This window comes from Paralichthys olivaceus, chromosome 19 (genome assembly GCF_024713975.1).
Source record: "Paralichthys olivaceus isolate ysfri-2021 chromosome 19, ASM2471397v2, whole genome shotgun sequence".
NCBI classification, from domain to species: domain Eukaryota; kingdom Metazoa; phylum Chordata; class Actinopteri; order Pleuronectiformes; family Paralichthyidae; genus Paralichthys; species Paralichthys olivaceus.
The window spans coordinates 7,888,741-7,900,655 of record NC_091111.1 but is presented as its reverse complement, the minus strand read 5'-3'; the positions used below and the strand labels follow the sequence as shown (position 1 = coordinate 7,900,655).

Genomic DNA, 11,915 nt, shown 5'->3' with positions numbered 1-11,915 from the left:
CAACAAGTTTAAACACAAGAGAATTCACTACAATCAATTAGTGTTTTTTATTTAGCCATCTACAGACTCAAAAAATATTCAGCTACATGACCTAAGAGAGGAGTTGAGTGGACAACATTTGAGGTATCTTGGATGGAAAAATCTTGGACATACTGTAAGGGCACGGTGACACACACGTGAATAACAAGGGTCACAGTTCACCAAAGTTGAACTCCATGCAAAGTCACGCTGCGATTTGCCTCGCCCACCCCCCCTTGCTTCTGTATGTGCGACTGTTTTATCCCAGGAACCTCGTTTTAATGGAGATCACCATGACATGTAGAACACTGCAATTTAACTTTATACCATTCACCACAAAACAAATATTGCTATAACTGTTCACTACAAAACTCTAAACCTCTATCTGACAAGAAGACACACTGATTCCACCCCTGGACAGAAAAAAGGACATCAATCTTCAAGTCATGAGTATCGACTATTATTTCAGTTTAAATGGAGTAACAGAATTGGAGTGTCCTCTGATGAAGCATTTGCTCCATTAATATCTACCTAAAGCTCTGATACACAAAACGAGCTAAATAACCACAGTGGATACGGGAGGAAGACATTTGCGGTTACTGCTCAGCAGCAGATTCTCAAACCCTTCTGATATCTCCTTCAGATATTCAGAAATGTAACATCAGGGCACAGAGAGGATCATAAAATGACAGACCATGATTTAGTCACAAGCGTCCGGGACACTACAGGATATGAACAGAAGAAAACAGGTACAAAAAAATACAACAAACCTCACACAGAGACTCACAGCTCCAGTCATCCAATCCAACTCCTCCGTCTCCAATTGCAGTTTGATTTGTGTCAATGTGTTTTTGTGCAACTACAGTGTCCAGGAAGTTCAAGCAATCACCAACCACTAATCTCGCAATGTGAACATTTCTCAACAGTAAAAAGGACAGTAACCTTTTTTCAATCCCTCCTTGGCTTTAAGGCATATGAGAAGTCAGTGAAGGTTATCATTTAAGCTTAGCGTCCCATGGTTGGCATAGTAACAGCTGGGCTCGTCACAGTCGCGTCCTCAGCCTTCCACTGTGATGTCACAGTCTTGATCTGAGTGTAAAACTGGATGCCCTGGAGATGGAGAGATAACTGCTGCGTCAGACAAGTTTTTCATTGTATTGATCTAACAAGTGACTCATTCTTCTTTTTTTTACCTGTTTGCCGTAGAAGTTGGTGTCTCCTCTGAATGAACCTCTGGAGCCAGTGAAGGAGAACATGGGGAGAGGGACGGGGATTGGCACGTTCACGCCGATCTGTAGAAACGCAGATACACGTTAGGGAGAAATCATACAGAAGTACAGCAGGGGGATAAACACTACATGGATCTATATTATTGTGAGTTGCTTGGAAAATGGAGAAAAAATATGTTAAAAAGCTAATATACTAACAAATGTTCTTAATGATGCTCTGAATTCCCTCAGAGAAAACAAATGTAGAGATGTGTATAAATAATTCCATTTGGATAAAGATCACTCCACATCTATTTGCATTAGATGTGTTTTTCGACTCGGCTCCACTGGGAAAAGACTCAATTATAACTTAAATCTGGAGAGTTTTTTTGAGATTTTTGTTTGGGCTGCAACCATTGGTTGATCAAAAAGAAAATGTAACCTTGTAGATGAGTTAACTAATGAGAACCAGTACTACATTTCATATCTGTGAGTTTTGGACTATTGATCAGACATTTTCTGATGTTTATAAATCTAAAAATGAATTATTTAATCAAGTATTTTGCAATGTAAGGAATTATGTGAATAAATGTTAGATGCTTGTGACCAATCCAAATTAGCTTTTGTTGGATTTATGAATACTTGGGATTGTAACATGCAATTTATTAACACAATTTCAGTTTCGCAATGTACCAATTGACAGCCATTATGTTTTTTCAAAGTGGCAGCCACAAAGTTGTGACCACCACAATCTTCCAAGGAATAAGTTCTAGTTTAAATGGATGTAATGGATCTAAAGCCTTTTTCTGAGCCAGCTCTAGAGGCCTCTAATTTAGTCTCACCTGTCCAACGTCAACTTCATGAGTGTATTTGCGTGCTGTGGCTCCATTGGTCGTGAAGATGGCAGTCCCGTTGCCGTAAGGGTTACCGTTGATTAAAGAGATAGCTTCATCCAGACTCTCAGCCTCCAGAACGACGAGCACCGGTCCAAAGATCTCCTCTCTGTAACACGTCATGTCCGGCTGGAAACAACAGCAGAGTGATCCCACCAGAGTTTATCATCCACAGCGAATCCTCCAGGACGCTTCATTAACAGCACATTGTACATAGTTTATGATGTTATATAAATACCTAGAGAAGGCAGGGGAAATGTGCTTTCAGCTACTTTCTATTTTTAGATATTACGAGGGCTCACAATCAACACTTGATGGGTGAGGAATATGTCACTGACAAAGCTTAATGTTTTTCAGAGATGGTTTTATAAAGCAGGTTTCAACTGTTTCTTTTTAGTACCAGCATCTTCTCTTTTGTTTCCAATGAGGCGAGAGCATATGTAGCAAATAGAAAACAATATGAACAAAGGCTTCAACCAGTGTCTGCTCAGAGCGCATCAAGTTGTAAAGCTACGGATTTCAAAAAGGATCTTCAATGTAGCCCCTCATAAGGGGAACAAATCAACTGGGGTGGAACTTGTGGTCAACGATAAGACCAGTCATTATGCGAAGTCAAAGAGTTGTTGGAATAACTTCAAATTTGACATAATTTGAAAGAACCAGCTTTGTCAAACATATTAAACTGAATCAGTTTTTGATAGGGATTGTTTGCACTAACCATTTAACTATACATAACCTTTAACAAAAAATAAGCTTAAATTTAAGTGTTATTAAAAAGGAAAACATTTTTCATGCTAAAAATTTGGAATTTTCCGTAAATTTTTTTATTTTCCACATCCTACATACATAGGTTCGTTAGAAAGCAAAGACTACTTCTTGTTATTCTCTATTAGATTTTTTAGGAACTGAAAATTAAATGGCCATGTTGCACCCTTAGTCTAAGTTCCAGTCCTTGGCTCACCGTAACATTGCCCAGGATGGTTGGTCCAACAAAGTTTCCATTTTCATATCCTTTGACCTTGACATTTCTCCCATCCAGCAGCAGCCTGGCCCCCTCATCCACACCACTCTGGATCAAAGACACCACCCGGTTCTTGGCATCAGGGGAGATCAGGGGGCCGACATCTGCACCAGGCTGATCACCTTCAAGAAAAGGAAAATCAATTTAGTGTTAAGGGATAAGAGATAATACTAAAAATGCAAGAAAATATTTTTCTTCACATGGAGATGGTAACTACTGAAATCACCTGCATTGACACGGAGGGATTTGGAGCGCTCCACCAGCTCTGGGAGCCATTCACGAGACTCCCCAACAAAGATGGCAGTGGACAGAGCCATACAGCGCTGGCCGGCTGCTCCGAAGGCGGCGCCCACCAGCTGGTTGATGGTGTTCTCTTTGTTGGCATCAGGCATCACCACACCGTGGTTCTTGGCACCCTAAAACCGCAAAATGTAGGACACTGCTCAGCTGGGCTTCTCCCCAGTAGACAGTAAGACATCAAACAGAGGCAGCACAGCACTAATCCTATATATTACAAATGATTGACAGCTAAGTGCTCAGCTGTTGTCATGGTAACAGCAATCGAACAAATGTTGCTCCACATACATCTGTATAGAATATGTGTATGTGGGTCACTAGTTCAGTGAAAATGAGAACTGTGAGTTGTGCTGTACCATGTTGGACTGCACCCTCTTGCCGTTTTTGGAACCCCGCTCGTAGATATACTCTCCAGCCTGGTTGGAGCCCACAAAGCTGATGGCTTTGATTGCTGGATGGTCACAGATGAAGTTCACCGCTACACAAAAATACAAACAGATGTTAAAACTCTTCAGCATCATCAGTGCTGCCTCTGTAAATGAGCACTGAGGCCTTGGATACACACAGTCAAATCCTCCAGCCTAAACACTTATAAATTACTAACTTAGATATAGGTTGCATATATTATGGTAATGTCCCATCTGCATATTGCCAGGGGGTTTATGTTTGAATCATCAGTGAACCTTTCCCCACTGTTTATCGCACACAAACTGTGTTTCTGAATGAGCAGGATGACACACACCCACGCACACTCACCTGCATGCTGGCCGTGGATGATGTTGAGTGTACCATCTGGTGCCCCGGCATCCTGAAGCATTTTAGCCAGGAGCATGGTGCATCCTGGGACCCGTTCAGAGGGCTTCATCAGGTACGTGTTGCCGCACACCATGCCGATAGGGAACATCCACATCGGAATCATGGCGGGAAAGTTAAATGGGGCAATGCCGGCACACACTCCGATGGGCAAGCGGTAGGTGTAAGTGTCCATGTCCTTGGTGATGGAGGGTAAGGTTTCCCCCAGCATGAGGGATGTAATGCTGCAGGCGTGCTCGACCACCTCTGAGGGTGAAATAAAAAAAGAAAGGATGAGGATAGATAAGAGTGCAAATAAAAACAGATTCAGAACAAAACTAGAGTTATAGATCAATAGAAGACATTTTTATACAGACAAAATATAGAACAGTTTGTACTTTGGCCTCTCACCTAGTAAAACCTGTTAATTTACTTTTCTCCCCCACTGTGAGAAAAAAAAACTTTGCGCCACATGTACTGTCGGAATCTAATTCTGGCAGCACGCCAGCAGATGTAGCATGTCTGTCAGCTAATAAGTTGAAAGAGAGCATGCCAGAATTATTTGGGAATCCCAAAACTGGGAGCTGTACCAAGTACAAATAAAGTCTTGTAACAAAAATATATCCTCATTTATTTGCTAGTGCATTTGGCTCTTTTAATTTTTAAAGATGATTCTAGTTGATGCGCAACTGCCAAAGTAAGCAAGTGCATCAGGGTGAGGGGAACTGCATAATTATCTTTATATAGCATGCAACTGAAGGGGGAGTTTGCAGTGCTTTACTGAGGAGGCAGAAAAATAAACAAGCTCGTCACACTTTATTGTCAAAACTGAGAAATGTAATGCTGCAGGAATAATATTATGTTAACCCTTGTTAATGAAGTCACCTTTACACAGTGCCAGGTACCAAGATTTGGAAACAGAGTTGATGCATTACTTACGCAGTCCTCTGAATACATCTCCCTCTGCATCAGCCAGAGTTTTACCCTGCTCCAGGGTGATGATTTTAGCCAGTTCTTTCTGGAAATATAAGGAAAAACTATTTCAGACATCAGGAAATACATTTAAGCCCCCCCCCCCGCTCCAAAAAAAAAGCATACATTTTCTAGCTCTCCAAATTTCCGATAATATGGACCGCATTCAGACCTAGTATTAACATCTGATCACAGGTGGTCAGCACGTGTGTGGCCACTTTCCTTTCATTGTGTGAACATAAATACGACCCATTAATTCTGCATTTTACAATGATACAGCTGTTGACATGTGGAGGAGACGAGCCATTTTTCGTTAAAAGAAATGGCTCGTTAAAAAACTCATACTGACAACCCTTGCCTGGACAGATGTAAAAAAACATAGTAGTATGGCTGTAGCCTCAGACTGGATGGAAACATTATTGAATCTTTGCAAACAGAAATGTTTATCTCTCATGGCCGATCTAAACACGGCCATGGAAACACAACAAGCAGTCAGTTACTCTGACAGATGCACGAGAGTGAGTGACAAATGCTTCTTACAATGTTGTCCTTGATGAGCTGCTGGTAGCGCAGGAAGACCTGCTGCCTGCTGAGGATGGATGTCTCCGACCAAGACTCGAAGGATCTGGAACAGGAGTCTGCAGCTGCCAGCATCTCCTCCTGGGTCGCTTTGGGAACACGTCCCACCACCTCATTAGTGGCCTGAGGAACAGGAGACAGTCCACACAGACAAGTTGACTCAGAGCAGGGGGGAAAGTCATTACTTATATTGCTGCATGTACATTAATTCATTAATATTAATTACCAAATGTTTGTTTTCTATCATTTATAGGTTTTTAATGTGATGAAAACAGACATCTGATCATCACTTCCTTACCAGAGGCTTATACTTGACATGGCTGTGCATCAGCAGTGCAGGACTATGATGATTTAAAACATGACTAACTTTCTTTAAAAATTAGCAAAATTAACAAATCAAGATTTTCTCCTCTCTTATGTATTTAAATTCTTAATACAAAACTGCACTTGTTGTTTGCAGCCAGCCTTTAGTAGAGATCTTGTTACTGCAGCTTCTGTGCAGGTTGGATATCGTGCATCTAAGAATACTCACAGGGTTGTGAATGTCAAGCCATTCAGACGTGTTGGACTCCACAAATTTGCCATCAATGAACAGCTTGGTGGTGGGCTAAAAGGATCACAGAAGCATATGATTAACCCGCTTCCCTTCTTGGTTCCATCATTAATTTAGTTAACTGATGACCTCTAAATCACCACTACATCTACAGTGGCTTTCTACAGCATTCATTTTAGATCTCTGCACTTTCTGTACACCAAGTTCTGTAACTGGTTCATTTTTCAATTCAAGTTTTCCTGAGAAGACATTTCTGGGCTAAGTCTTGCTGATTCAGAAAGTTTTCTATGCTACATTAGCTGCGTCCCAGTTCCACACCACACTTCTACGGAGGGTTTAAGTAAATGGAGCATATGCTTTGGGTGATCAAATACAGTGCACTAAAAAAAAAAGTGTTTCTTCATTAGATCCTTAAATCTGATTCCAAGACCCAGGAAATTCCAGTTCAATAAGTTTCTCATGTGACCAAATAAGCATGAAAATGGAAAACCTTGCTAATGTCCCCCATAAGTAATCTAAAGAGTCAAATTAATGAGCTCCAGAGAAATGTTAATTATCTAGGCTCTGTCTATGAGGTTTTGGCTGAGGCTTTCTTAATTTGAAGTTTGATTTCTGACATTGCAGTCAGGCAGATGTGTCCCTCATGTCAGTATAAAACATGTTGACATATTGACCCTCTCTGCACAACATTATACCAGGAAGGTAATTGCATTGTAGACTGTCAGTTAGTAGTTGGGAGTCAAGACCCAGGAATTGACTGTGCATTGCAGTGAGCGCACAGTGTAAAATGAGACACTTCAGTATACAGATTTATTGATTTACACCTCTAACATGTTACAATGTGAGTGCATTGGACTGCAATGCTAATGGGAAGTGGGAACTTAATTTAAATGATCCTTTTTGAACAGATGAGAATGCACCAAAGACACACTGAGATCAGAACACTCAGAGGTGGTGTGGGCTGCACATACATGTGCCATTAAAAATCTAAATATGGAGATATGTCAAGTCAAGACCGACTGATAAACACCACCAATATAATCTGCCTTAGTGTCACAGATACATCAATATGAGCAACAAGGAACTGAAGCATGGACTAAGAAATAACTACATGTGGTGTAGTTTTGAAACAGGTCACCATACTGTTAAACCAATGCTGCGATTACTACACCATCAGATATTGATATTGCCATTAGAATAAAAGATCCAGCATCAGTAGAGCTGTAATCCTGAAGATGATCCGACACAACAGGGTTTTCAGAGCCATAATATGGACATAATACTCAGCCATGGTGGGTTATGAAAGCTGCTGAGTCTCTTACCACTGAAGAGGAGGAGTAACACATACGACCCAGCTGGATGTGGGCCTGCGAGGAATAAAACACAACAGCGTTAGTCCACTTCACTTCTTACTGAACTCAGGGTCAAAGGTCTAATGTGCAACTAGTTATCTGTCCTGTTAAAGTGACGCCAACAACACACACAGGGACACACACATGACATACTTGCAGAACAGCGTGTGAAGCAGTGAAATGTTAGCTATAGCATTTCAGCTTGTTAGCTAGTTGCAGAAGCGTCGGAACAAACTCAACTTTTCAGCAAAAGGGGGGAATGAGTCTGCTTTACCTTCTTGCTCAGTAGCGAGCGGAGAAGAATGGCTGCCATTGTTTCGGTTTATGTTTCTGGTTCCCTGCTCTGAAGCCCTTCAACCGACCCACGCGACACGGACAACTTCAGCTAGCAGAGGACACGGCTGCAGGATTTACACGCTGAGCTTTCACTCGATCTACAAAACATGACAAGTGCGGAAGTGCCCCATTAGCAGCGGCGCGTATGATTTGTTTATCCGCGAAAGCTGCGCGAAGTGCGGTTGGCTGATTTCGCTCGGGGGAGGGCGGGACGAAGCGGGATCAGAAGCCAATCGCGTCTCGCAATTCCCCAGCCGCCCTCTATTACACGAAGCTGATTGGCTGCTGCTCCAAACCAGGACTCGACTCTCTGATTCTTGAGTTTTTAGTTTTAAAAACTACCTGATGAACTTCAGCGTGAAAGAATCTGACGTTTTCTCAATTAAGTCCAATTATTACAGTTTCTGATGAATTCACAAAAGTCTGTTTGGTTTGTTAAGGATATATTTGCTCGCACCTAGTAGCAGGTAACAGTTTCTATGGCAACACGCTTACATGCAACATGGACTTCCTACAGTGGAGCTGTCATGATGTTGCCAGGTGGATTGAGTCTATAGGATTTCCACAATACAAAGTAGGTTAACGCTCACTTGATTAAGGATGTATTGTATTATTATTATCAATATTTCACCTCACTGACTTTACTGCTCGTTTCTGTTTCAGGCATGTTTCACGGACAACTTCATCACTGGCAGGAAGCTCATCTATGTAAACTGTATCCACCTGCCAAGACTCGGAATCACACATTTTAAAGACATGCAGGTATTAAGAAGAATAAGTATGTTATTATGGAGCCTTGTTTGCATATCAAAGCTGCAGGTTCACACATTGATCAAGGGAGCTTCATCAGGCTGAGCCAAAGCTGATGATGACACTTAAGATCATCATCGTCACCATCTGGAGCTGTAACAAGTGATGGTGACTTTATGTTAATTTAGTCATATTTTTCATCATAACTCGTTGAGTAAATATAACAAGCTCTCATTGCAACTTGTAGCACAGACATTGTTACTGGTTTTAACCAATTAAAAGTGAAAAAACAACAAGTAGACTAACCTATAAAGCAGAAATTATTCTGTCACGCCCATGGACTGGCCCCAAAAGTGAAGCAAAAGCATTTAGATCCCGCTTAGTGGCTGGCTGCAGTATAGGTCATAAATCCCACCTCCTCCATGTTAGGAGATGGGACATGTCAAAGTACACTTCAATTTTCTCAAAGATGATTTCTGTCATCTTAGATAACTACTATCCTGCTAATGTATGTCTCTGATTTAGTTTGGTTGTAATTAGTTATGTAATGACATAAACATGCTGAGACATCATGATTGACAGCTGAGACTGACCTTGAGATTCCATTCTTAATCCTGACTGCGCAGACTCTGGCTCCAAATGTGTGTCATGTTCATATCCAGGATCATTTTGCTTCATTCTGGACAGTAGGAGGAAGTGGAGACACATCTTCCATCTTTATTTACAGTCAATGTTTACACACTGTACTGTATTCTAAAATCACCCTCCACTGAGCTTTGAGTGATCTGCAAACACTAGAAAAATGGTATCTAGCCTGTGTCGACTCATCCCATTTGACACTTGGGCATTTTTTCCTTTGAAAAGTGTGACTTCCAATTACAGTTGTATTTAGTAACTGAGCGTCAGTGCCAGTGAACACCTCAGATCAGCTCTATCACATATGTGCTTTTTACATCTCTCCCTGAAGTCAGAACTAAATTTGTGAAAAACACCTTTATGCTTTCAACTCTGTTTTAATATAGAAACATCAAACTGAACAAAAGAAAATAATAATTTGTCTCTCGTGGTAAGTGTAAACTGGAATTTTGACTGTTGATTGATATTTATTTAAACTGCAAGTCCTTTGAGGTGTTTAATTTTGGTGGTGTAACCCCATATCCTTTCTACCCATGATGCCACAGTCTCAGTGAGATCTCTCAGTGGGACTTTGTCATTAAATAAAGGTTAGATACTGTAAACATACACGTTATCAAAGGACTCACCTCTGCTGTGCGCCCCCGCAGGTCATCTCTGCTTGTGTGCGAGAGCTGCTGGGAATCACAGAGACCAGGTGGAACAGAAGCATCGCCGACCCCCTTCGGGACAACATGGGCCTGTTCCTGGAGCAGAAGAGCTGCACAGGTGAACGAGCAGACAGCCTCACCAGCCAGCAGTTCTCAGATAACACGCGTCGGAGAGAGAAAGAGCCCGACATGAATCACAACAGCAAAGGAGTGCAGTAAAAACCAAGACATGTCAGTGTCATTTCCTATCACCAACTGTCAGCTCACGATGACTCGGCTGATACACTCACTGTGGGTCACATGCAGGCCTTGACATTAACACTTCCCACCAGCAGAATGTGTGTATGCTCTTGTAATTATGACGGCAGATAGCAGGTTTTTTTTTTCAGTTTTCAGTCTGAAAATCATGTCTGGAAATCTACAGACTGCTGGTAGGACCTCACAAAGCAAATGGAACAAAAAAGATGTCGTCACACATCTATCAGTGACTCTGAACCCACAGCACACTCACATGCACTATGATAGAGACCTCTTGTTCTGCATAACTATGAATTCTCAAACCATTTGGCTATTCCTATTGATCTCCATGTGGATGTGTTGCAACTGGATGGAGCTATTGATCTGCAGTGTACGAATCCTCAGGGTAATTCTCCGGATGACAACCAACACCTATTTTCAATGTGCCAGGAGGCAACAAGATCAGTATAGATCATTTTTCTTGGGAATATAATTTTTGAAAAAACAACACAGACTCTGCGAGACCAAGAAGAATGCTGCAACACTACTGTAATAGACTTATGCACGTATAGACATCTTTGCCAACTTTGCACAAAAAGTCCATAGGATCATTGCATCAGATAGCGACGGGTTGAGTGCCAAGCAGACCCATAGGGAGCCAAGGCTTATGGTTTCAGCCAAGTCAACACTTTCTTGCCAATAATCTATGTAATACATGCAGGGATATCCAGCTATAGGCTGCTGTGTTTGGCTCCACAGACTACATGTAAAACATCTTATCTCAAAGAATGGGTGAAAATGTTGATTGTAACAATCAGATTATGTCTACCATACAAGCTGTGTAAAAAAACCTTAGAATCTGGATTCATGAGAAGATTACTTTTAAATATCACGTTTCTTGTAAACACCTTCAGTAAGTAGAATCGTCTTCTTACCGAACAACATAACAAAACCTTTCCTCCATGAATTCGCTTGAAATTGCAAATTTTACTCTTTCTTATTTGTGTTTTGGAATGTTTTGTTTATTGTCTGCCTACTAATTTCACAAATATCTGTCTGTCTATCTGTATGTGGAACGCATACATTCATGGGTGTTGCAGGTGCTGATCTCTTTCATGGTTACAACATTCATCGAATCATTTCCTCTTAGCTGAATTACAGAGCTTCTTTTGAAAAGTTGAGAACTTGGGTCTGAAATCGATGACATTCTTATTCAAACTTATATACAAACCACACTTACAGTAAGCAAATTCTGTTTGATTTGAAACAATGACGTTAAAAAATCTTCACTGCAGATAAACCAGGTAGAATGAACACAAAGTGTTCTATCATCACTCTGTAGCATAGATTGTTAAGAATGAGCACTTTACCAGTTTAGCAATTTTACTGTTTCTTATTTGTGTTTTGTTTGCATCTTAGAATCTTAGAACCTCGCTATATCCCCTTATTAGTTACTGCCTGGCTCCTGCATGTCTAAATCTGATGAACATGAGCATTTTTTTTAATTTTATATTTTGTTCTTGGAGAATATTATAGGCCCATTGCGTTTTCGTGCAGGAGGGTTGAAGCTTACATGAATAAATTATGATGCCTGCCTGTGAGATAGGCTGAGAGGCACTGCTGC

The 11,915-nt window shown here is 41.1% G+C and overlaps 2 protein-coding genes across 2 annotated transcripts; one reads left to right on the top strand and one right to left on the bottom strand.

The window, feature by feature from the left end:
* Positions 1–28: 28 nt before the first annotated feature.
* LOC109632574 (methylmalonate-semialdehyde/malonate-semialdehyde dehydrogenase [acylating], mitochondrial-like) lies at positions 29–8,100 on the bottom strand. The gene is made up of 12 exons (XM_020091931.2): positions 7,960–8,100; positions 7,656–7,700; positions 6,313–6,387; positions 5,742–5,903; positions 5,169–5,247; positions 4,194–4,496; positions 3,794–3,915; positions 3,367–3,556; positions 3,081–3,262; positions 2,069–2,248; positions 1,212–1,310; positions 29–1,128 (listed from the first exon to the last, which is right to left on the bottom strand). Exons 1-12 carry the CDS (start codon positions 7,996–7,998, stop codon positions 1,024–1,026), a joined length of 1,581 nt encoding a protein of 526 aa, XP_019947490.1. The 5' UTR covers positions 7,999–8,100; the 3' UTR covers positions 29–1,023.
* Positions 8,101–8,140: 40 nt separating this feature from the next.
* On the top strand, positions 8,141–11,243 carry LOC109632439 (sterile alpha motif domain-containing protein 15). The gene is made up of 3 exons (XM_020091702.2): positions 8,141–8,595; positions 8,685–8,783; positions 10,055–11,243. Exons 1-3 carry the CDS (start codon positions 8,524–8,526, stop codon positions 10,271–10,273), a joined length of 390 nt encoding a protein of 129 aa, XP_019947261.2. The 5' UTR covers positions 8,141–8,523; the 3' UTR covers positions 10,274–11,243.
* Positions 11,244–11,915: the final 672 nt, after the last annotated feature.